This window comes from Scatophagus argus, chromosome 7, assembly GCF_020382885.2.
Source record: "Scatophagus argus isolate fScaArg1 chromosome 7, fScaArg1.pri, whole genome shotgun sequence".
Taxonomy (NCBI): domain Eukaryota; kingdom Metazoa; phylum Chordata; class Actinopteri; family Scatophagidae; genus Scatophagus; species Scatophagus argus.
In genome coordinates, this window is record NC_058499.1 from 15,265,902 (window position 1) to 15,291,232 (window position 25,331).

General features: G+C 39.5%; 1 protein-coding gene and 1 long non-coding RNA gene across 4 annotated transcripts; one reads left to right on the forward strand and one right to left on the reverse strand.

The window, feature by feature from the left end:
• Positions 1-2,670: 2,670 nt before the first annotated feature.
• kras (v-Ki-ras2 Kirsten rat sarcoma viral oncogene homolog) lies at positions 2,671-14,581 on the forward strand. 2 transcript variants are annotated; one of them, XM_046394039.1, is made up of 5 exons: positions 2,671-2,995; positions 5,575-5,692; positions 6,496-6,674; positions 7,898-8,057; positions 9,672-9,796. In XM_046394039.1, exons 2-5 carry the CDS (start codon positions 5,582-5,584, stop codon positions 9,789-9,791), a joined length of 570 nt encoding a protein of 189 aa, XP_046249995.1. In that variant the 5' UTR covers positions 2,671-2,995; positions 5,575-5,581; the 3' UTR covers positions 9,792-9,796. The 2 variants fall into 2 exon arrangements, with proteins under 2 accessions (XP_046249995.1, XP_046249996.1); XM_046394040.1 differs by lacking the exon at positions 9,672-9,796 and adding an exon at positions 12,126-14,581 and having other exon boundaries at positions 2,714-2,995.
• A 2,414-nt stretch (positions 14,582-16,995) lies between these two features.
• LOC124062571 lies at positions 16,996-20,380 on the reverse strand. 2 transcript variants are annotated; one of them, XR_006843943.1, is made up of 6 exons: positions 20,255-20,380; positions 19,083-19,179; positions 18,850-18,972; positions 18,466-18,589; positions 17,911-18,004; positions 16,996-17,794 (listed from the first exon to the last, which is right to left on the reverse strand). It is a non-coding gene; the product is annotated as an uncharacterized LOC124062571 (long non-coding RNA). The 2 variants fall into 2 exon arrangements; XR_006843944.1 differs by lacking the exon at positions 20,255-20,380 and adding an exon at positions 19,364-19,412.
• Positions 20,381-25,331: the final 4,951 nt, after the last annotated feature.

Genomic DNA, 25,331 nt, shown 5'->3' on the forward strand with positions numbered 1-25,331 from the left:
AAAATCAGTAAACCTGGTACAACACGTATTTTGTTACACTTTACATTCATTCATATAAAACCTAACTATTTTTTGCTGACTCGTCTCCCTAAATTAGACAGCAGTGGATTAAACAGTAGATTTAATGTAAGAATAATCATATTTTCACTCCACATGGCTGTAATATACATGCACGAGCCATTTGCAAAAGATGCACTGAAGAACATGCAGTGCACTCCGGTGGAGCAGCTGCTGGACCTGTGGCGACGGGACCATGTATAAATGGAGACTTACTGCCCTCTTGTGACAGAACAGACTTTGTCGTTGATGTGAAATGTCAGCTGGAACGATCAGGTCTCTAAACACGCTCTTTTCTCAGCAATATGGTTGGTTTCCAGGACTGAGGAGTGGTGTAATCAGCAGGTTTAAACGCTCTGAGTCATCACGTCTGGTTAAAGCCTTCAGGTCAGGATTACAGTTTTATTCTCTGAAACTGAAGTCTCTTCTAAAGTTTGAAAGATGAGTTTGGTTTTGTGAAACTCTTTCGTGAGTACCATCTTAAGCTTTGGCAAATTGTTCTCAAAACTCTGCTACTACTGACCTTTTCTTCCACAATAGACATTTTAACGAGCTGATGTGACTAATAACGTTAATGATGGCTTTTTAGTGTAACACCAAGTCACTCCAGTGAGTCACCACAACTAAATGAAAAACACCCATTGTTTTCTATGACATATCAGAAAGTCCGTTGTGGAAACAAGGTCAGTTATTTTCATGCAGCCTATGTTGTAGCATCTGTCAGTGGAAAATGTGGCAATTTTATATCTTGGTGTTTTTAGTAATTTTGTACACATACCAGTTTGCTTGAGCAGAGGTTGTGTACTTTATCGATAGATTTACTGCTTGCACTGAAGTTGTTTTTAATACATTGTATCTACAGATCCTTGAAACAGATCTGTGTAATAATTAATCCATCCACTAATCATAACTTGAGGGACTCTAGCGTAAATAGTCTTTTTCTTTTCTGTACTGTGTACAGCTGCAGGTACTTGTTTCCTGTGTATTTATTTTCTTTAAATGCACACTTATTCTTTTTGAATGCAATTACTTGTTTCCTGTGTATTTATTCTTTTTGAATGCACCTTATCCCTTATCCTTGCATGCTTTCTATATCCTGTTTGCTGCTGTAATACTGTAATTTCCCAGTTATGGGACTAATAAAGGATTATCTTATCTTATCTTATCTCTTACGGGTAAACCTACAGAGGGAACTGACAGTAAATTACTTTTACTAATGTAGATAGATAGATAGATGACTTTGTTCATCCCTGAGGGGAAATTAGGTTGTCATAGCAATGTAACATGATTGTAGATGGGAATTAATTTTTGTTCAAGTGTGATCTTTCTGCCAGTGAAGACTTTCCATTCTGAAAGTGAAATTAACACTTTAACTGTAAAATATTCACAATAGCTACATTTTATTTTGCATATAAGCTTCTTTTGCATCCTGCTGGGTAGTTTAATGTCTTGCAATGCACTGCTCTGTAATCATAAACTGTTTCTATACATTTATTGTTTTTGTCTTGTATGTAACTACAGCCACATGTGATGGGACAAAGGCATGGCACATTTCTTTGAGATGTAGATAAAAGAAGCCCTTGGCTTTATTGCAAAAATGGAAATTTAGTCTCAAAAAATGGTACACTAATTAGTTGTACTAATCTCGGCATACAAACATCTTTGATAGACTCATTATTGCCCAAATGGCAGTAACGTGGCATTTCTTTAATGGAAATAACCAATAGTTGTGGATTATAATTGGCCTTCACTTTTCTTAAAAACAAAACAAAACAAAACATAGTCCGTCAGTGGATGAGGTGCAGCTTGGAGAGCTGCCAGACAATAAGTCAATAGTGACCTCTAGCGTGTCTGTGTGAAGTGAAAACAGTGTGCTGTGTTTTTGTAGCCTATTTCATGCTCTTTTGTTCCTCTTTTTTTTATTAGCTTTAACGGATAGTGACGTAAAATTAAACAAAAGCATACTGTGTCTTTCGAAAGAAAAACTATTCTAACAAAATAACTATGCATCCACCGCTCGAGTAAAACGTGGATTAACATTTGTGCTTCTCCGCTCCATCCTTTCTAGGGTGAATTTTAGTTTTAGTCTGCATTTATTTTATTATTATTATTTTTATTTTACGAACCGCGCGTGTGTTTATGCACATAAAATGCGCAGCAGGCAGCCTAATGAACACTTTGGAAAACTGACAAGGGATTGCCAAATCATTTCCTTGCCTGGGAATGACGTCCCTCCAGTACAAGTCAGTTATATTTAGAGCCTATATATAGTGGAGTCGCCCCCTAGGCTTTGTTGATTCTGCAGCAGGCAGCGGCTGGAGATCACCATGCTGAAAGGAGACGTCCTGAAACTGACACCATGTGACCTAGATAGTTAAAATACTGTTTGTGGCCACTAAATCATAAATGAAAATCTCTCTGTATGGCTTCTAATTTAGATTTAATAATAATTACAATAATGATTTTGTAACATTTGTAAACACAAGTTGTGGCTACGTTACTGACAGCGGCAATTGGCGTTTATATAAATATACAATTCTGAATTAAAACGCCCATAATACATTTACAGAAGACAAAAAAATAAAATAAAAACGTATTTCTACCCACATTGCGACACAGAGTCTAGTGATATGCCCAAAACCGGTTGAAATCCCCAGCTATGCTTTCTGGGTAAAGTGCTCCCCGGTATCCGCCCATATTCGCTTAAAGGAGGCCAACCTGAGCAGCTAGGCCGGACGCTGGATCAAATGGAAAGTTCAATCGATTAATTTGCCCACTTCATGCATGTTCCCGCTTGCTTCTGGAAAACGAGGTAGACCGACGTAAATGCAGGCGTTTCGGTGTGAAATAGGAAATGCAGAGATCGTGTGAAACGGGAGGATTATCAGCTTGACTTATTTGGTCGCTACTTCGGACGCGGAACTCCACTCGCTAAAAGGTAAAACAAATGGATAAGATTCATACATGTGTGTCGCTTTGAGGTTTGTTTCAGTGTTGTACTGCTAGTGTGGTAGGTAGGCCAGTGTATTCCCCGTGTAACCACAGAACATTATCACTGTAGTGGAAATATTCATTTTCGTTGTGAGTACAAACTACGCCCAATTGTTAACCTAACGTCTGGCCCTGCATTGCAGACCTCTGGGCTAGTCTGTCAATGGCGGCTTCAATATCTGCACCCTTCCCCTTTGAATGAATGATACCGAGTTTGTCCGGGCACACGGTTTAGACAACGCTTCATTAATGAATTACTTTAGCCTGGGTTGGGTTCGCACATAGAGGCTAGTTAAATTTAGCTTACTTTTGAGGTTGTGGGCGAGCCAAGCTAAGCTAGCTAACAGCACGGCAGCCTAGTTATTTAAACAGCGCTGAGAGGTTTTCACACAACCAATCTGGCAACCCTGCGGGCACACAGCAGTGCATTTAAATGGAATTCCTCTCGATTTTTAAGCCTGTTCTGGGTGTTTTTGTCTGTTTGAACACATTGTAGGGACTTTAATTGAAAGGTGTAGAGACCCGCTTGAACCTCGACGATTTCCCATAAGTGACGAACTATTACAAAGTAGCCTAATATGTATATGGCAGCTAATCAATGGCCTTATCCATTAGTCCTCACCGTGCTGGCGATTCTCCTGGTGTGAAAAATTAAATAATCTTGTTTTCAATATTTTCATGTAGTAAATAAAAGTTAAGTACATAATGCGCTCTGGATGATGTCAACATAAGACAAACAATGGCCAGGACCGGCATAGTCATATTTTCGAGAAATTATTGTTCCATTTAAATGCTGCAGGATAGCTCATGCACAGTCTGAGGCAACACACTGAATTATACACTATGAATATGTCGATAGTTTGTTTTTTTTTAACCTGGCTAAAACATAAATGAGGCTGAGACTCATTATTGATCCATAAATAAACTGTATCCCTCCATTGCGCCTTTGCTGGATAGCCAGCTGTACAAGTACAGCATTCAATCATTCAAAGGCACTTTCACTGCCAAATAAGATGAGAAGTGATGCGTGGCAGACATGTGGCAGACAACTTTCAAGTGTTACTGGAATGGCTTGTGACATTGTCAGTAGTCTTATCTGCGCAGGTAAAGATAAGATTATTACCTAACAGATGGGTCAGCATTATTGTAATATGTGCAAGCCGCAGACTGTGTTGGGCATGACATTTACAACATGCGGCTGGTGATTTCAGTTAAGAATACTAACCAGCTTAGCAGAAGTTTACCTTTGTTGGCCGAATACCCATCGGACCACATTCTCGTTTTTGTTTGTCTAGAAAAGGCAATGATATTCAGTGGCGCTCCTCCCTGACTGCAGGCTGTGCAGAGCTGTGAGCAGTATGTACTGTAACTTCTGAAAAGGCCAGCTGACACTATTGATGGGTGCTCCTCCACAAAGCAGACAGGCGGCAGAGAGCCTCCCAGCTGCTTGTCAATTTTGGAGCCTTAATGTAATGTCATAGATTTCTGCCTGGGGATAGTTTCTGTTGTGTGGCACCTTTTCAGAAAACACCACTGAATGTGTTGCTAGATTTAGACTTTTGATTAGCTAGTCACAATAAGGTTTTTTTTCTTCTTCAGTTTCTGATTATTTGTGATATGAAACCTGTTATTTTGTATCACAAACCATTTTAATTGAATATATTTTAAATAGGGATTCATCAACTTTTGATTTATATTTCAGGGCTGATAATGACCTGTTATGCCAACATTTCCTGAATTCAGCACCAGTTTTATAGTGTTTATTCTCCCTCATTTACACATATTTGCACACATTTTGGGGGCAGCCGTAGCCTAGAGGTTGGGGAAGCAGCTTGTGATCGGAAGGTTGCTAGTTCGACTCCCCCACCGGATGGGCAGGAAAAATTTGAGTGGTGGAGTGATAATGCCCCCCCCCCCATTAGCTGGCTGGTGTGCCCTTGAGCAAGGCACTTAACCCCCAATATATGCTCTCCGGGCGCTTGATGCAGCCCACTGCTCCTGTGTGTTTCACTACATGTTGCATGTGTGTGTTTTTCAATCAGTGATGGGTTAAATGCAGAGAAGTAATTTCCTATCTTGGGATTAATAAAGTAACTTAAATAATCTTTTGCAGGTGCACTATCACTACAATCACCACAGACTGAATGTGTCTGTGGTGATTGTAGTTTCCTCTGCAAGTTTCTCATTGAATACTAAAATGAGCATTTTTCAAAAAATTAAAAGCAAAATAAACGCAGTGGTATGAAATCAAATTTTCCTGTGAATCAGCAGTGTTATTAAAAGAATAGGTGCGGTGCTTTTTTGACATTCGGCTGTATGAATTACTTACTGAAGGATTCAGATTTCCCAGCAAAGTGACAGCTTTTCAGCCAGAAATTAAGAGCAGCAACAGCAGATAGCTGACAAGATAGTTTTAAGCAACACTTTGTGTTCAAAGTAGTGTTTCAGAGCTTTGATGCTGTGCCAGATGACCGTCTGTGGAAATATCTGGAATATAATTTGCTTTTTTCCCTTTTGCTCTCACAGGTGAATCATGACAGAATATAAGCTGGTAGTGGTGGGAGCTGGTGGCGTTGGCAAGAGCGCACTTACTATTCAGCTCATCCAGAATCACTTTGTGGATGAATATGACCCCACCATTGAGGTAAAAGAAAAAAAATGTCTTCGTGCATGTACATTTACAGCATGTGTGAAAGTGTGTGACCGTGTCCATGGTTTTGTGTGTGTGTGTATATTTTGTTATGGGAGCAGAACAAGGAGAAACTCTTCTAAAAAGGGAGCTGCAGCAGGTTCTTCTGGTTTAAGACTTAAAAAGACACCAAACAGGTTTTTAATAACTTTCCATGCATGTCTGCCTGCCTGCTTTTCTCAGAGGGCCGACCTATGCTGAGTGAACACAGTTGCACTCTGATATCAGTCAATTATCGATGTGCTGTTGCAGGTTAGAGCTCCACTAAATATTATTTGAATACTAGATAACATCTGAAGCAATAGCTGCTGGCTGGATCAGACTGTAATTATTGTTGGATGGTGTTGGATCAGTCAAGTGTGGCCATCAGTGTGATGAAAAACTGGAGTGATATGACAGTGGAAACTGGGACCTCTATTATAATTTGAGTGCCCTACGGCAGCTAGAGTAGGGCAATAATTAAATGAAGTCCTGTGACTTCTTTCAGCAACACCATGTCAATCCAGTCATATCATGATGAAGCATCATAAACATGTCTGTTTTAATGAAATCTCAGAGAACCCTGCAAAAATTGCTCCACTCTGTTGTACCATAGATGTTTAAAGCTCAGTTATAATACCTGTAAGTATAAAAAACTAATAATTCTAAAATTGTTCCATCTACAACCAAATTTTAATTGTTTTTATTAAGCTGTTATTGGAGTGCTTAGCCCATGTAATCCCACAGTTTTGATCGTCTCTGACCCTTTTCTCCTCCAGGATTCCTACAGAAAGCAGGTAGTGATTGATGGAGAGACATGTCTGCTGGACATCCTGGATACTGCAGGTCAGGAAGAGTACAGCGCCATGAGGGATCAGTACATGAGGACAGGAGAGGGCTTCCTCTGTGTCTTTGCCATCAACAACACCAAGTCCTTCGAGGACATTCACCACTATAGGTGAGCTGAGAGACGAGCGGCTTGTCCATACCCGTGTGCTGGTTTGGCGGGCAGCCCAGCCCAGCCCAGCATGGCAGAGATTTGCATTTCCATTACAGCAGGGCTACCCACTTGAAAGTGTGCCTTTAACTTGACGTGCTGCAGCTCCTTATCTAAACTGTGGCTGTTCCTGCTCATACTCTTCCACCCTGGAGCATTATTGAAAAATAACCACTAATAAATCTTTGCTAATTCGGTGTGAAACATCCTTCATTTCTGATACATTCTTCACAATAAAAGTTCCCTGTTAAGGGTTTTTAGAGGTTTTTATTATGAAGTAGCAAAATCTGGAAATGTTAGTTTTCAGTAGCAGTAACAGGACGCCTGCAGCAGAAAATAAACAAGATGAGGCTATAAAACATAGCAGACATCTTAGAGTACAAACTGGAATGCAGGAGAGAAGCTTAATGTCAAACAACAGAAATTCATCTAGCAGCTGCAAAAGGACTGAGAGCAGGACACATTGAGATCATGTCACCACAGGTCACCTGCAGGTGCCAGGCACACTTTGGCCCCCTTCTGGATTAGGTCCACCTTGGGCAAGGCTCAGCACAGTATGGTTTGACTCTGCATGGCCTAAAGGGCTTATGGGAAAGCACCACAAAGGTCTGGGGTGTTGGGAAGTAGTATGAAGACAGTGTATTAATCACAATTAAAAGGCATAATATTTCAGGGTGTCCCAGTGACCTAAGGGTCCATGGTGTAAACTATGTCATCTCAGTGTCCAATTAAGGTGCCAAAAGAAGGGGAAAATACATGGAATAGTGACCCAGCCCTTCTGAGATGTGAAGGTGACCTTTTGATATGCACAGTTTAGAAAAAAATCAAGGTGATGTAAAGCTCTGGGATAATTAATTAGCGTTCCATCTGCATATGATTTTATTGTGACAAAATTCTCTTATGGGTGTGTTGTAGGTTTTCATATTCAAGTTTTACCAAAATCAAAGATACAATACAAAAATCAGAATTTAAACAGAGAGAAAAATCTGCTATAGTTGCAATGTGCATGCATAAATGCTCTGTCGGTTGCATCATTGATTAAAAAGACAGTAAAGACCCAATAACCTTATTCTAGGTTCTCTGGATTTCTCTATAGATGAAAACTTTGTGACATAACATGAAATTGTATTATCTCAGTTGGATTAGAATCAAATAATGTTTCTGTTGTGTCTGTCATTGTCCAGAGAGCAGATTAAGCGGGTGAAGGACTCGGAGGACGTCCCTATGGTGTTGGTGGGGAACAAGTGTGACCTCCCGTCCAGGACAGTGGACACCAAGCAGGCTCAGGACTTAGCACGCAGCTACGGCATTCCCTTTATTGAGACCTCAGCCAAAACCAGACAGGTGAGAGTTCAGCCAAAGGCAGCCACGCCCTCGAGACTCAAACACTTTAACTTGTCAGTCTGTCACTGAACTGCCGGAGTATTCCGCTGCTAGTCTGCAAAGCATGTTGAATGGTGAGAAGTTGCATGGGGACTCAGGGGGTATTGGCTTGTTGGACACAGCAGTCTTTCTATAAATTTTCACTTCGAAAGCAGTTTTTATTATTACAGAGAGATTAAGCTCTTAAGTAATTTTGAAAACTGCCCCTGCAAAGTCTTGATAATCTTTTGAATTTGGATAATCAGAAAACATTAAATTCTTGAGGATGTGGTGCTTTTGATTTGTGTCACAGTTCAGTGACTCTAATGGTCTTGTTTATAAAAATGTTGCTTGGAAATGTCTCGGGCAATGTGTTGAGGATCGTCAAATCGTCTGGTTAATTGAATTTTTTTTTATTTATGGGTGATAATCTAATTGCTGCATGCTACTTTGTCGTGGATATGTGAAATTATATCATCATTAGGGCCATCTGCAAAGGATCCTGCATTATAAATAATCAGCAAATCAGTAAATGTGTGTCAAGGAGTCTGCATGAAAGGACAAACTGTCAGTAATTACTTCTGGGGGTTAATGATTTTGGCTACTGTGACTGGGTGTTGGAAGATTTGTCGCATCAAATGTGTGTGTGTATGTGTGTGTGTGTGTGTGTGTTAGTTATGAGCATGGCCATAGATGGCTGGAGCAGTGATCTGTTAACACATCCTTTCCTGGTCTCTCTGACCTGGGGTGAATCACGGCTCCTTCTGGTGAGGGGGCGCGAGGGGGATTAATGACACATTGATTGCTACAGCTCTGTTCACCCACTCCCACCTGAGTGTACCAATAATTCACTGTCCACACTGTGCTGCCGCTGTTGAATTAGCAGCAACTGTCACTTGGATTCAAAGCCAACCGGTGTTTTTCAAATCTCAGTGATTTTCACCTGATTTCTCTGGGAAATATCCTGCAAGAAGTAAAATGGACAATCAAGTATGCTCAAATACATGCACTTCGGTTTTACATTAGGCTGTGCATTTAAGGTGATACTCCACCCGAATATTTATAATGATGCTGTAGACTGAAAAGGCCTTTAGTGTGTTGCTGTTCAGTTTAAATGGATTCCAACCATGAAAATTGGACATCGAAATTCTCAAATCGCTCATCCAGCCTAATCCACCTCTTCACTGTCCATGTGTACAGCTAAATACGCTGCTTTTATCAAAGCTTCACAGACAGGAAAAGCATAACACAGAAACGATGACTTTTTGGAACCTGCCCAGTTGGATTTTTTTCTCTTTGGGATGTTTCGATGCTTTTGTTTTCTGCCATGAAAACTTGTCACCGTTTGAATTCAGCCCCTTTTCATTGAGAGAACAGAAAGAGTGAAAGTTTTCAAACCTGCAGTAGGTGAGTGTTGGGTTTTAAAAGACACATTTTGGGTGGAGTATCAGTTCATGTAGAAATTGAAATTGCAGGCAGACCCGCCTCAAAACATCAGCCTTTCTTCGTTCCTTCTGTAAGCTGTAACACATGCACCCACACAGCATGTCCTCCTGTATTCCTCAACATTGAGGGAAGTTGTGTCTTATACTGCAGAGGGTGGAAGATGCCTTTTACACTCTGGTACGGGAGATCAGGCAGTACCGGCTCAATAAGCTCAGCAAGGAAGAAAAGACTCCGCGGTGTGTCAAGCTTAAAAAGTGTGTTGTGATGTGAAAGGGGTAAGTGTATGCAACCGTGCGCCACCAGCTCTGTGTGTGTGTGTGTGTGTGTGTGTGTGTATATTAGTGGGGGTTGTAGAGAGAATGGGAGAACACGCAATGAGAGCTGGTGCTTTATGGGTTCTCAAAGTTAACCTGCTGGTTTCTACTTGGGCTGTGGTGAAGCTCTAACATGAGGCTGAAACAGCTGATGATTTCTTCCTTCCTTCCAGTGTCTCTGTGTATCATGGATGATTATTGTCTAAGGCCGTTTTCACACTGGGTTTGTTTATGAGTCAGAACGTGACTTCATTTGTTCCCCCTTCCACTGATTCCTCTTGCCTGCTTTCCCAATTGCCTACTTTTGTAGATGCATACAGTCTTTCTTCATCAACGTGCAGGCATTTACTCTCATTTCCACAAGGAAAAGATGACTGTTTTTTTTTTTGTTTTGTTTTTTTAAAGATGTGTACAAGATGAAAAGAAAGTGATGTACAAGCAACAATCATCTGAACTGACTAAAAAATGTAAACAAAAGCACCTTCCTACTACAGGGAGGTGGGGTTGTTATTTTATGCTCGTGCACCATTGAGGTATTTTATCTTTCCTCTTTTGTTTGACAAATACCAAAAAAAGCCACTGAAAGCACACGTCTTACTGTAGGGAGAAGATTGTGTTCAGTCGTACTACATCTTGAGCCAGTCAGATCTCCTCCTTCTGGTTGACTTGGTAAAGGATTCTTGGTCTGTGCTCATGTTCAGATTAAGCGTTCATATTATCAAATTTCCAGGCGAATCGTTCCCAGATTCGGGTACCAGTGTGAAAGCGTCCTAATCTGCTGAAATCATCATGAAAGAAAGGGTTATGGGCCGGTGAGCCAATGTGTGTGATTAAAGGAGCTTTATTGGTGAATCTGGGAGCAAATCATGTGCTGAAATGTTTCCAAAGGAGGATGTGGTCTGAGAAACTGGCAGATATTGTGGACAAAATTGTGTGTCTGTGGGTGAGAGTTTTTCTCGTGGTCACATATTCCTTTTAGTCTTTATTCTTTCCTTTTCTGCTGCCTTTGTCACAAGTCTAAAGTGACCTGAGGCTCTTTACTCTGCAGCTCCTTGCAGAATCGTTCTTACATTTATTGCTCTACACAAACAGTTCCAATACTAATGTACTTCATCAGTGGACACAAGCTGCATTTACATGCAGCGTGTTTATTCACTAATAATAAGAATAAGACCTCAGCAAGACTACAGAAGCCCCATTTAAACACCTCAGTCAGAATACATTTAAAGGAAAAATATATGTATAATAAAAGTGATGGTTTAAAGCTTTTTTTAATATAACTTCTATTTCAGATTACTTCAAAAAATTTCAAAACAACATACTTTACCTCTTGTCTTAACGCTTTTAACCTGAAGAAGACATGTCTGTCCTTTTTTTTATTTGTTGCATAAGAAATTTTCAAAGTGTTGCAGCTTTCCCCATGGGAACCATCTTCAAGTAGCTCATGTTTATTAGTTTTAGGGAGATAAACAGAAGGTTTGCCTTCTGTTCAATAACTCCTTTAGAGGAATATTTTTCTAAAACTGTTGCTTGAGTGCAGACCCACAGCAGTAAACTGGTATGTGTGCCAAGTGCTTGATGCAAGCCCATCTTTTTTTTTAACAGTTTGCTTGTGTTGGCGGAGTGCTCATAGACCCAGCAAATATAAACAGGACAACTTGTTCTGTCATTTTATTTAAGAGTCGTAAATTTGGATTCATTTCATTTGGAGGGAAAAGAAATTGGCTCATGTAACTGCAGCTACTGTCTGTGTTGTTGTCAGTGGGAACACTGCTGACGTTAACTCAGAAATAGATGACATACCATTCTGTGTGAACTGTACTGTATTCGGCTGTGTCTCACATGGTCTGAACTATGGCCTGTTTGTCACTTTTCTTTTTCTTTTTTTTTTTCCACTGCGTCCCTTTGTTGCTTTTATGTATTGTATGTGCACCCTGATGTGCTGATGTCCACTTGACAGAATATTAGTTGATCAAGGTTGTTTTTTGGAGATTGAAATTTAATTAAAATTTAATTCTTTCTTTTCTTTTGAATGGGAGGGAAAATAATTTTAAAGCCATAGAAATATGTTGAATTTTGTGTCTTTGGTGGTGGAAAAAAACAAGGTTACAGATTAGTTTGATGTTTAAGATTGGAGTGCTGATTGGACTAGCCTTTAGAATTTGTCATCAGAGAACACTGTCAATCTTTTACATTTTGTCATGTTGTATAATATTTGCATGAAGATTGTTGCTCTTCTGGTATGAAAATAACGTGTAACTCTAATGATGCATTTTTTTATTTTTTCCAGGGCGTTGATGATGCCTTTTATACATTAGTGCGAGAAATCCGAAAGCATAAGGAGAAGATGAGCAAGGAGGGCAAAAAGAAGAAAAAGAAGTCCAAGACAAAGTGTACACTTATGTGAATAATCACCCCTTTTCAAGACAGACTAAAAGAAAAAAAAAGAACTATGTTGAACAGTTAAAGTAATACATTTTGTACATTACACTAAATTATTAGCCTCTTTCTCAATACCCACCATAGTGAATACTAAACCTGACCTGAATTTTCTGCCTTTCTGTTATTTGCTACTTTGACACCAATAAGCTTTATTTTCTGTCTAGTGCCAGTTGCCCACATGCATTTGTCCAATGTGATTTGATAGGATGATGATGTTGATTTGGATAATTTTCTATAACTGCAGAGTTGTGAGGTGATTACATCACAACTCGTGCTGATAAATTATTCATTAACAAGTTTTTCTTCCCCCCACTTTGCTTAAAAGGTCATGTCCTGCAAAAGATCTGTAATGGCCTTTTTGAGTATGGGATGCCAAAGAATTTTCCCCCAGATTTCTTGTGAAGAGTACAGATACAACGAAAGGATCAACATTCAGCCAGATGAGATGCAAATGTCCCTGCCACTGTGTAATATCCTCACCATCTCTAATGACCTCTGGGTATGACTTAGTTATGCCACTGATACAAGTATGCATGCAAACTCCTACTCTTCTCCAAATGTTAACACCCTAATTAGCTATTAATTCATTTGTCAGTGCTTCGTACTGTGTGGGGAGTGATTTCTTGCCTACATGACATTTGTTTTTTTGTTTGTTTTTGTTTTGTTCTTTCTGCATGCGTTGTGTCCTTGTTGACATGGGTATTGCAAACTGCCTCTGGCTGATACATTTAACAGAGGCAGCAGCTGGGAGCTCTCAACTAAGTGGACATCATCCAGTCTATTTTTCACAGTTCATGTAGAGTAAGCTGCACTTGCTTTTGTGAGGAAAGGAAAAAAAAAACTCTTCAACCCTTTCTTGATTAATGACGCATTCAGAGATACAGATTTTTTTTTTTTCCCCGTTTTGCGATAATAAAACGGGACTAGCAGCCAGTTTTTGTGTTGGCATTTTTATGTTGCAAGGATTAAATTTCTCAGTCGTATGTCAGACAGCTTGTTTGACATTCCTGGTCACGTTTCCTTCACTGCAGGATTTGTTTTCAGCCATCCTGGCAATAATCATTTCATTCCTTTTTGTTACAAATCAGAGTTCTCCTGTCAACATCCTCCTGATTGAGGTGTTCACGTGTAAGCAGTATGAGGACCCTTAATCAGATCATTATTCAGTGTTTGTTTTAAATCTGAGGGTTTGTGATGCTCCAGTAGCTGGCCGTAGACGTGTCACCCCTTTGCACATTTTCCTAAGCTGTTGATTCGTTTGCTTGTGACTGGCTTGAAGGCAGAGTGCATCTTTTAAGCGTGGTGTGGTGTCACAGAGGTTGTTCAAAACATTGTCCAAATGGATTTTCGGATTCTTCCTCTTTATGGAGCTTTTGAAAGAGGTTTTCGGATTAATTTACTTAAATATTGTTTGGTGGGCTGCCTTTTCAATGATTGCCCAGCAGAATAATTTGCCATCTTCCCTCTTAAAGCTTGTCTATCGTGGTGATGTAACTGGAACTGATGTTTGTAAATGAGGCAATAATTTGCCAGAAAATTGGTTTTAGAGAAAATTGTCTGAATTTATATTAAAAAGACCTAGTTTCTGTCCCAGGTTGGCCCATATTTCACCTTTTCCATTGTACTGACAAGCTGTTCCCCTGAAGATTTTTATTTGCCTTTTCATGTTTGCATTAGGTGCTACATTTAGATGGTAGAAAGAGCCGAGACAACATTTACTTTGTCCTGTGTGTGCTCCAGAAATACACAAAATGCTGTTTTAGGGGAGCGACATTAATGACAGAAAATTCAGACATGATACATTTTGATTTCAGGATTGATGAATTTTGACCCAGTTTATTATTACCTCTTTTTTTCATGAAGTAGATAATAACTGTTAATGCAATTTTAATTATGGAACCCTCTTGTTAACAATAATGTCTCGAAAGTAGTTTTTTTCTGAAATGTTCCTCTTACTTTATTGTGTGCCAACAGCTGATTTCTGAAATGTATCATTTATACCTGGATCATATTTTAACAACCTTTGTATAGTTGTGATACTGAAAGGTGCATATTTTGTAAATTGTGCTTCATTTCGTTGGTGTGTCTTAATGAATGTTGCTTTAATGGAGTTTCACTCCGCTCTGTGTATGTGACTAGAGAGTGTGACTGGGTCCAGGTCTAGGGAAGTGAATGAATGACCACTTTACAACACACCTGTTGTGGGCAGTGTAGAGTGGTGATCTGATCTCAGATGAGTCTATTTTTTGCCATGAATCTCACCACTCCTATTTAATGTGTAATAAAGAACAAAGTAAAGAGGAACTTAACTTTGTCCTTGCTTTTTTTCCTTCTCTTTAATGGCTCATTGCATATGTAGGTTTGCCACATAATAATGGTTAAACTGATACTGTTGCGCAGTATCAAATGGGAATTTGCACATTGAAGAAATTCTGATTCTAGTATTATATTTGAAGATTACCCAGCAGGTGGCACCGTTCACTCACTCTGGTTGATTCTAAAGACCACAAAACCTATGAAGGGGCTATTGTGAAGCTGCCCTCTCACACGCAGAGTGAGCCCAGATTTAGCTATAGCAAGTTGTGTACATTTTCCAAAATTAACCAAGACTAAGTGTGTTTATTTTAGTGAACTAAGACTGGTTTTCTAAGCAGGAATGCTCCGATTCTTTAAAATACATGGGGACTCTTGGTTGAGAAGAAATAATTTCATGTACTGTCAAGTTGATTTTTTTTTTTTATTTCTTTCCCCAAGGAAATGAACTGTGAGTCTAAAAAGCATCAGTTTAATTTCATGAGGATACCAGTGGACAGAGGAGATCCCCAGGTGATAGTTTTATCAATGTTGGAAAGTTCACTTTCCACATGAACCAGTTCAAAGTTCAGTTCACAAATTTCAAAATGAACCAGTTCAGTTCATAATTCAAAACATTGAACTAAGGTTCAAGGTTCCAAAAATGAACTAGTTCAGTTCTTTTTTTCTTCAATACGCTGCTGCGAACTATTATTCGTCAAAATTATATACGTAGGCCATAAAGAACCACAGGCAGCAATTATTTTATCAGTTTAACAGTGAAAATATGCGTCAGATCCATCTTTGTATGAAACGCCGTCTAAACGGTCCGAGCTAGCGCTGCCTTCGTCCATGTTCCGTATTTTGATGACGTATTTGTTAGCGCGACAGGTATGACAGCTGTTGCCAGATTGGGTGGTTTTTACGCTGCATATTAAGGGCTGTTTACAGTGTGTTTAGCGTGGGTTTTCGCCTGGAAGGCTCCATGGAAATCTGGCACACTGTTGAACGAGGCTATACTATGAGAGAGCGCTGTTCACAAACGCCAGAATGAACGCGTTCACAATAACGTTCATCAACCGGAAATACAGTACGTTCTGTTCAAGTTCGCCCAAAATATGAACGAGTTCATGGACGATCGTTCATTGAACGCATTCAGGCACAACACTGAATTTTATTGTGTATTATTGTTGTAAATCTTACTGTTTCTCATGAAAGACTAAAAAAAAAAAACAGTTGATGAAAAGTTAATTAATTACTGAGATATTAGAATCTTTTGATGGCCATCATTTAAGTTTATAAGCACTTAAATTCCATGAAAATGATGAACACAACTAACAGTATGTTGTAAATTTTTACTACCAGGCTAAAGGTTTTTAAGGTCACTCATGAGACTTATGCAAATCATAAAAGTGTTCATATTTTTCAGGCACCAGTTCCTTGGCACGCTGCAGAAGAACAAAGAACAAAAAACCCTTCAAATAAACTATCAGCTAAAACATATTTTATTCCAAATGATCAATTAAAAACAGCAGCACTCCTACACAGCAAAATCAGCATACCCAAATCAACTCTATCAGAGTTAATTCCAACACTTTTAAAGTGTGTATATGGGTCCACACCACAAATAGTTAATTTTACTCTTTTTGAAGTGTTGGTATCTTAATACTCTAAACAAGTTACTATTCACTATTCAAAGAGTCAAAATCCAACACTTTCCAGCATTAACCAGTGTTAGTTTTTCTCAACTTTAGTGTATAGTGTTAGACATTAACTTTCTCAGTGTTTTAAAACATGTAACAGTATGGAACAATGTATGCTACCTCATTGTCATTAGAGTATTGTTTATCAAAGGGTCTAAAATAAGTCAACTTATCAACACAGATGATATCATGTTCATTATTTTTCCCCTCTACACAAAATGCATGAAAGTGGTCACCAAAATACATTGTATTAACAGCACAACCTATTACAAAAGCATGCTGTTCATATATTCCAATGTTGCAGATCTTTTTGAAAATGTCCGGAGAACTGTTTCTCTTACTTGGCTCTGAACATCACAAATAACTTCCTCCATTGAACAAACTATTGCTTGTACAGTACTTTCAGAAAGACCAGAGGTTTGTAAATGTGCAACAATTGACCCACACATTGATGTCAATTTTATCAACCACCTTATGGGAGGATACAGGTGGGACCTGCAACATGGAGTGAGAAGTTGTTGGCTGATCACTGGAAATTGGGTATGCTGATTTTGCTGTGTAGGAGTGCTGCTGTTTTTAATTGATCATTTGGAATAAAATATGTTTTAGCTGATAGTTTATTTGAAAGGTTTTTTTGTTCTTTGTTCTTTTTTATGATTGGCATAAGTCTCATGAGTGAACACAACTGTTAGTTGTGTTCATCATTTTCATGGAATTTAAGTGCTTACAAACTTAAATGATGTAGGGGGCAGGAGATGTAACGGCAACAGGATAGCTGACATATCACCATCCCATCCTTAGAAACAAAATGTGTATTAAAAGAGAACAAAAACTCAAGTGGCAACTGGAGAGAAAACAAACCAAAACAAACCACACTTACCAGATTTATTCTCAGTCACAGGGTCAAAGACTGTCAGCAGCTCCTCAACTTAAAGATTTGAAGGAAGATTCTGGCATTCTGTGATGACTTTGTTCTTGAAATATGAGCCAAACATGAGGGAAAAATCTTGTTCAATCTTTAAGCAGAGACACAATGCCCATGTACAGGTTAATTTAACTTGGAGAGGAGCAGCAAATATTTGAACTACTACTAAAAATGTCTCTGGATGCAGTCATTCATCCAGGTCATGTTATGTCCAAGAGTTTAAATCGAGGCAACTGGATTCATGGATTTTTTTCTGAAGATGCTTCCTCAGTTCTGCTGAGGAGAACAGAGGAAGCCTCTCGGAGGAGTGGAAAAGTGTCTTCAGAAAAAAAATCCATGAATCCAGTTGCCTCGATTCAAACTCTTGACATACTATTAAAAATCAGAATGTCCTCATCAGTCCAGGAATGTCAAGGAAACGAGGGAATACATCCAAGACCGAAGATGCTGCATCCTTGTCATGAACCACCTTCTGTCTGTACTCAAATGTTGCTCTCATTTTCTCGTTGGTCTCATTTCATCGTTGGTGTTGCGTTGAACAGTCTTCAGCCTCCAGGCAAGATAGCCAGTATTGGCCACTGGATCATAGTAATGTTCCTGTTTAAACACAAATAGACATGTACACAAGCACCCAAAAAGGTTAAATTGATAGAGAAATCTAGCCAAATCATGAAAATAGAGTTTTGGACTTTATGTAGGCATTTGGAACTTACATATCCATTTTTAGAGTATGGATCCTGCAGGTATGGAAAAAGAGTCACAACTCCAAGGGCATAGCTAGTCCGCACACTAGTTGGTGGAATCCTTCTTTAAAAAAAAAAAAAAAAAAAAATTAACATGTGTGCCCAAAGTACAATTTCAGATTAAAATTAAGAGACCAGAAATTCTTACCCATGTGACTGAATCATGTCTGCAACCAGAATGTTCACCATGCATCTACGCACTACATCTGACAGTGATTTAGTTTTGGCATACTCTAAAAGTTTCTTCACCCTTTGCATTGGACCTTAGCACAATTTCAACCATCAGGAGAAATACAAAAGCAATTTTATCCAAATAATACCTATCCAGAAAATTTTAGCATTTAGTTTGAGTTTTAGTGGGCAGAAAAATAGTGCATAAGACTTGTAACTAAAAACTTTCCATGCAACTTTTTTTAGGCAGATGAAGCAATCACATTTGTTTAATTAAATTTAATATCAAGATCAGTAACCAGTATTGAGCAATTTTAAAAATCTAACACATCTGTGAAAGCTTTTAAGGTTCACCTGGCTTGCTTCATCACGATCCAGCTCATTCAAGTCCCTCTTTCTTGTGGATGTTAGGATAACGGTTGAATCAGACAAAACTGAAGAAGCAGGTGATGCTGAAGGGTTATTTGAATGTCCAGATCTTCAAAATGGTCCACAGAGAAATAAAATAATACCACAACACACCAATCAGTGAAAGCTGAATACAAATAAACATGACAAATGAAATCATTTATAAGCATCTTTCGCAAAAACATCTAAAAGTAATCAATTAATATTAATATATCTTAATGACTCAAAATTATGGAAAAATACACCAGCCCTGGAATATCAGCCATGTACCAATAGTAATACTGATGCATAGCACATTAGCTAATACACATATGCCTTTAGTATCTTTACCTGCTACTGGACACCGGCAGCTTATAACCTTGAAGTTCAGGACACCAGACTTTACCAGCTCATCAAATATGTCTGCATCGACTTCAGTGCCCGAAGCACGTGATACTACGTCCCACTTTTCTCCTTTGTGAATTTGTTATTGAAGACAAAACACAGAAAGCAAGAATTGTTCAGAACAGTTCAAATATTTACGATATTTATGCTGATAACTTGGTGTATCAGTGTATACAAACCCTCATGAAGAAATTGGAGGTAATCACAGTTTTCATTTCTCTGTGGAACTTTGATGTACTTCTGGACTCCTCCGTATTGCCCCTTTGCCAGCATTTTCTGTATAAATCATTATATATATATATATATATACACACACACACACACACATATACATACATACGTGTGTGCTTGTGTGTGTGTGTGTGTGTGTGTGTGTGTGTCAGGGAGTCAGCACGCTACATAATTCACAATGCAGCACATTGTAAACCAAAATCGCATGTTAACAAATCAGTTTTCTTACCACAAGAAATACCAAGAGAACTTCTGCCGGTTTCACTAAGGACCAGTGGATAAAACCAAAATGACATAAATAAAGTCTTCGTTATTCATGTGGTAACAGAAACTTCTGTAAATATGGAAATTTTTACCCTACATAAAACACAATAGTAGTACAAAAATATCTTTTCTCTGTACACGTTGGAAATATTGCAACACCGTATTAATGACGAAAAACGTGACAGAATACTGCAGCTACAATAAAACGCTATGACCCCTGAGTTTTCAACTCGAGACAACAGCAGGAGACTAGAAGTTGTTTTACGTCAGCAGTCATACACTGGCGATGTTTACTATCTGCTACAGAATGCATATAATACTTTGTGTAGTACAACAAACAGAGGAGAGCAGTGTAGCTGCAGTACAGGAGCTAACTTAACCGGCGGGCGGTAGCACATAGCGCTAATTGTTCATCGTCTTGCTAGCGCCACTAGTCTATGCCAGCTTTGCCAATGTCCTGTATTTCCCCTTAAAAATAAAGCTTATATGAACCCATGGCATCTCAATTTTATTGCGGGCTGGTGAAAACTCTTGCTTTTCGTTTATTTAGACAGGTACTGGGCAGACTAACTTAACACGGTTTAGCTAACGCTAACACACATCAAATTTGCAGCTAATGCCCACTAATCTTAATAAAATATCTGTGAAATGGTTAGAGCCAATATTTACATTGACTGTGAAACTGTGCATGAATTAGCATTGACTAAATTTCGGATAGCCGAGTAAATTGTTTGCGTTAGCTTGGCGAGCGCCTACAGCGCTGTACTGAGTCTTCACAAAGCATACAGAGTGCGAGTTAATGAGGCACATTAACGTTAAACATAATGTTATACACATATTCATCACATTTACTTACCAAACAACATCATCTCAGCTGGAGAAAAGTTCAATCTGCAGCTCCCAGAATCACTACGTTAGCAGTCTACTACCGAGGCATGTATGAGGGGGCGGGGTTGATGAGTTAACACCTGAGGAGTCATTTCCATGTGCGGAGTTCATGTTTAAAATAAGAGAGTAAAATGTCATTCACTGACACAGAGTTAATTCACAAACACTCCGTTCTGACACTCCATACTAACACCAGCTATTTGTCCCCAGAGAGTAAAACCTAAAATATTTGACTCTATTAAGAGTTTAATAAACTCTACTCCTAACTAAATTTTGCCAACACCAGAAATTTAACTCTTCTGCTTTTGCTGTGTACATCATGAAAAACAATCGGCTGCATTCAGATATCTTGTATGTTAGATACTGTCACTTGTGTGTTAGTGTGCAAAATCCTTTTTTTAAAAAAAATATTTGCAGCTGCTGGATTCCTCAGAATCACATACTTTTGTCTGTATAGTGTACAGGATCTGGCCTGGCCTTTTGAACACGGACTAAGTGCGGTCTCAAACTGTTCCAGAATATGTCTGTAGGTTTAAGACCATAGTAGAGGATTATTTTAAGACTATGTGAGAGTAGATACATGGTATTTTTCTCAACTGACCCAACCGTGATGATGGAATGTGTTTTGAATGAAAAGACACTGACAACCAAATAGATCCATACAAGATCTGGTTTACTTGGTCCCATAACGATGTGTGGTGTTAAGGTTGCAATACTCTGCGATTCAGTTGATCATCAGTGACCTGGGATTTATCAATGACACTACTCTAGTGTGAAACATGTAGTATCCTCTGTCCAACATGAAAACAGTATCTGTAGGGACGTTTTGGACTAAAACTCATGATAGGATGTTATGTTTTTTTTTGTGTAACTGAGCACAGAATCAGTACTAGCACTGCTTATAAAAGGACAAATAAATATACAAGAATCATTCTGATTTTTGATTCTTCCATTTGTATATCTAATGTTTTCCATTTTGCTAATTTTGACCGTTATTCAGTGTGACTGATGTGGTTTAAATGTATTTTGAAAAACTTTTCAGACTCATTTACTGATGTTCATGTATTAAACAGCACAGGGAACAGCTCCAGAGAAGTTTAATTCTGCCTGTGAAGGTAATCCATAACTTTGAATGAAAAGCCGTAAGTGTTTTGCAAAGTAGCATCAGAATACTAATAAGAGGCAATATACTTGAAAGAACTTCTGTTCACTTTCTTATTAATGTGCAAATTGCTTGCTTCTATTTTCTGCATCTGAACAAATGTATAGAACTTCCTCTGGGGCATTTTTTGGTCCAATTTCTGTGTTTTCCTGTCAAAAATGAACTGCTGAGCTGCTTGCTGCGATTACATTGACTCTTCTTTCGAGCACAGCTCATGGTCAACGAAATTCCTTATTCCAGCATTACATCCTGTAATTATCCATTACAGTAATATAGGGGTTTTAAAAATCAGTCTTATTGCTTCTTCAACTTGACCCTGAGAGCTGCTACTTTCTTTTTTCCCCTCACCATCAGATGACTTTTTAAAACTTTGTAAATTTAAAATTTGTGCTGCTCTTGTACTGTATAATGTATTTATCCCCTGCCCATTTTGAGCTCTCACTTGTAACCCCAAACTGAAGCTGCCTAAATTGAAACTCTCCAGTGGTATCATTTGATATACAAAATCATAACAACAAAGAGACAAAAAAGTCTAAAATTAGCACCAATGTCAATATTGTTGTGGAGTTTGGGGGTGTATTATATCCATACTGGGGTTTTAGAGACAATATGTCTCTGAATTGGCCCAGTTGCATATAAAGTCACTTCCTACCAGCCCATATTTACTGTCTCAGTGACAGAAGTTGCCCTCTGCATGCAGCATTGGGTTGTTGGTGGATGTGGTTGTTTAGTCATAATCTGTGAAGAGGAATGTCGTGTAGCGTCAAAAATGAGATATTTTCCCTTGCATATTTCCAAGAAATAAATGCCTGCCTGATCATGACCAGAGACAGTGTACAAGCTTCAAAAAGACAGGCCTGTGTTTGTGTCATCTGCAGGCAATGCTGGGATAATTGGCTGCAAAACAATGTTTGGTGTAAAGGCAATCTGTATAGCTGTACCCTGGTTTGGATTACTGTCTTATACCCAAAGCTGTTAACTGACATTGCAGTTACAACAATCATTAATAAATCGTTTTTTATGCTGTTGGCCAATTATAAATTAAAAGTGGCAAGTGTTATTAGCTGTTTTGTCCTAATAGACCATTTAAATCCTCTGTTTCCTTTATAATTATGCTACACTGGAGATGCAGATAGCCTGTTTCAAAGGAAGTTAAGTTGTTTCCAAACTGTTGCTGTGAACAATAAACTATGTTAACATATTGTGACAAGCTCCATTACTCTGTCTTCTTAAACAATGGGGCTATGGAGCCTGCCACATAGCAGCCGAGAGTGAAAAAGAGAGGAGATCTAATGAATTATGCAGAAAGAGCGTTCTCCCAGCCTGACAGTCTGAAACCAGCCTGGAGAAAATTGTAAGAGAAGTACGAGTCAGTGCAGCCATCACAAATCCCCCTCCCCTTCCCCCAGGGACCGCCGAGGCCAAGGCCTGTCAGTCAAGCGCCCCCTCCCTAAACTGTAATCTGGGGACAGCACTGAGAAGCCTGCAGGTCTGTTAAAGCGCTGAAAAGATGCCCCAGAAACCAATTCATGGCACTCTAGGTTCCTGTCAGAGAGACGGGAAGGGGAGGAAAAGACACAGCAAATGTTCCTAAATTGCTAACAACAAGCCTCAGTCTGGTTCCACTCAGAAACCACACAACCCAGGCTGGTATACCCATCTGCCCATCTGCCCTGTGCACACTTTATGAAGAGCGCTCAATCACAATCACCAGTCCTGACCTGAGTGAATGTGTGCAGAGGGGCGAATTCACAATCATCTGACTGTCTGACCTCTGCCTTGTCAGCACACGGAGTGAGAGAATTTCCTTTTTATTTTAATGATGCACGGCTTCCCTCCCTGGTAGGCAGCTGAGTACAGGGCAACAAGACCGCAGTCTGGTAATGAGAGGCCAGAAGGTTCAGGTGTCTTCAAACCGCAACACATAGAAGAGACTTAATACCGACGTGTTTTCACCAGCCCTGGAGGAAACAGAGAGCTGGATGAATATTCATGGGGTGGTGATGAATGGTGTTGCCTACAGCATCGTGCCACTTTGAAAGCCCTCATGCTGCTTCTTTTATCACAGGGAGGTCCTTGCCACTGAACCTCACGGGCCACAACACAGCACCCCAGCATCCAGCTACCAATTATCATCTGAGATCATTAACTTGTTATGTTGACACAAACACAGCAATTTCAGATGCCCTTCTTTATTCAAATGACCCTATTCATGAGGAGTGGCTGACTGAGTTGATTGGATTTCTTTCTCGTATGCATCGCAATCACTCAACAAGTGATGTTTGGACACAAAATTAATGAACAGCATGCAGTGCTTTGAACTGCGAGAGCACTGTGTTCAGAGATGGATAAACAAGCTTCATAATATCTTTCAAAGTATGCATCAGCACAGATTGATACAGTAATGGCATGCTGTTGAATGTTTATACTTTGTTCCATTCAGGCAGCAGCCTCCTCATAATGATGGTAAGTCAACAGGCAAAGAGATAAAGGGAATGGAGGGATGGAGGTGGAGAGGGGTGGCAGGGTGGAAGGCCGGGGGATTGAGCAGCGTCATGTTCAGCAGCCCCAGACGGGTGATTCATACCGGCCTCATCACTGGCAACAGACAGGACATCCAGGCCTTTATTACCTCCATCCATCACCATCACTTCATCAATCTGAGCTCCTGTGAGACAGCTCTTCAACCAGTCCCCAAACACCCATCCCAACTTGCTGCTGGACAGAGATTTACACCCACCCACTAACACCCTCTCGCTCTCTTGCTTTAACACACACACATATACACAAACACACAAAACAAGAGATGAGCTTGTATGTCGACTTTAGACACGCTTGCGCACACACACAGGGAAAGACGCAAAAAGAGAGGGAATGTCTAAAGGCCATTCTGCAACCAGACGTGGTGTGAAGCTGTTCCCCTAAGGGCCTCTGGCTGACAGACTATCCTGCATTCTGAAAGCCACTTACACTTCAGCCGCATCATGCCACCTGCTGATGCTGACCAATATGTCGGGGGGGCAAATCATGATGGATACACTGAGTTGTGGGAGGAATCATTAAATCATTCCCACTACTCTCCACATTAAAAACCCTACAACCTCTTCAATACATCCATAACATGGGACTTGATTTCCTTACAAAATATCATGAACGCCTTTACAGTCACATGTAATACAAAATAACAGGCCCCCAATAAAGGATACCCTGCTGTTGTTGTTGTTATTGTGTTGGAGAGGTGCTGAATGAATTCTGGTAATTTTGAAGATTGTAGTTTGTGGTGGTGTTGAATTCGAATGCATAGTATTTTAAAAGGCTGGCATCAATTTGCCTTTTTTAATGACAGTCTATCCTTTGAAAACGCTAATACCCACATTGTGTTCGTCAGTCTCTCAGTACGTTCTGACTGACCTTGTCTGTGCTGGTCAGCCTGAAGCCCAGTGGTTCCTGCTGAAGACTCAAACTGTAAAGGTTCAATAAATAACCACATTTTGGATGCAGAAGCATGAGTCATAGAAGAGTATATAGCTAAAAGAACAGAGTCCTAAGGAAAGGCAGGCAGAACAAAAGGAGGGAAAGCTAAGACATAAGCACAATAGACAATCTGACAGGGAATATATATACTGCACAGCTGATGAGGGGAAGTGGAAACATGTGAGCGGGGAAGGTCAAGTGATAGTAAAGATGGGAAAGTGGTTCCTGCAGGCCAGGAGGGAGTGGATTATGACAGGAGAAATAACATGTTGCAGCAAAAGCAGAGCAGACAGGAGAAGAGAAGAGCTCTCTTAAGCTGGGACACAAAACTTTAAATCAGTATTAATTGATTATCTTTCCACTTAAGGGCAGTGGAACAAGCTGAAAACACTGACACATTATCACTGTA

What these genes read in the sequence shown, in the direction of transcription:
- kras (XM_046394039.1), top strand. Translation starts at nt 5,582, where the DNA reads ATGACAGAATATAAGCTGGTAGTGGTGGGAGCTGGTGGCGTTGGCAAG. An exon ending in AATATGACCCCACCATTGAG is followed by an intron (nt 5,693 to 6,495) that starts GTAAAAGAAAAA and finishes TTTCTCCTCCAG; the next exon opens with GATTCCTACAGAAAGCAGGT. An exon ending in CCTCAGCCAAAACCAGACAG is followed by an intron (nt 8,058 to 9,671) that starts GTGAGAGTTCAG and finishes CTTATACTGCAG; the next exon opens with AGGGTGGAAGATGCCTTTTA.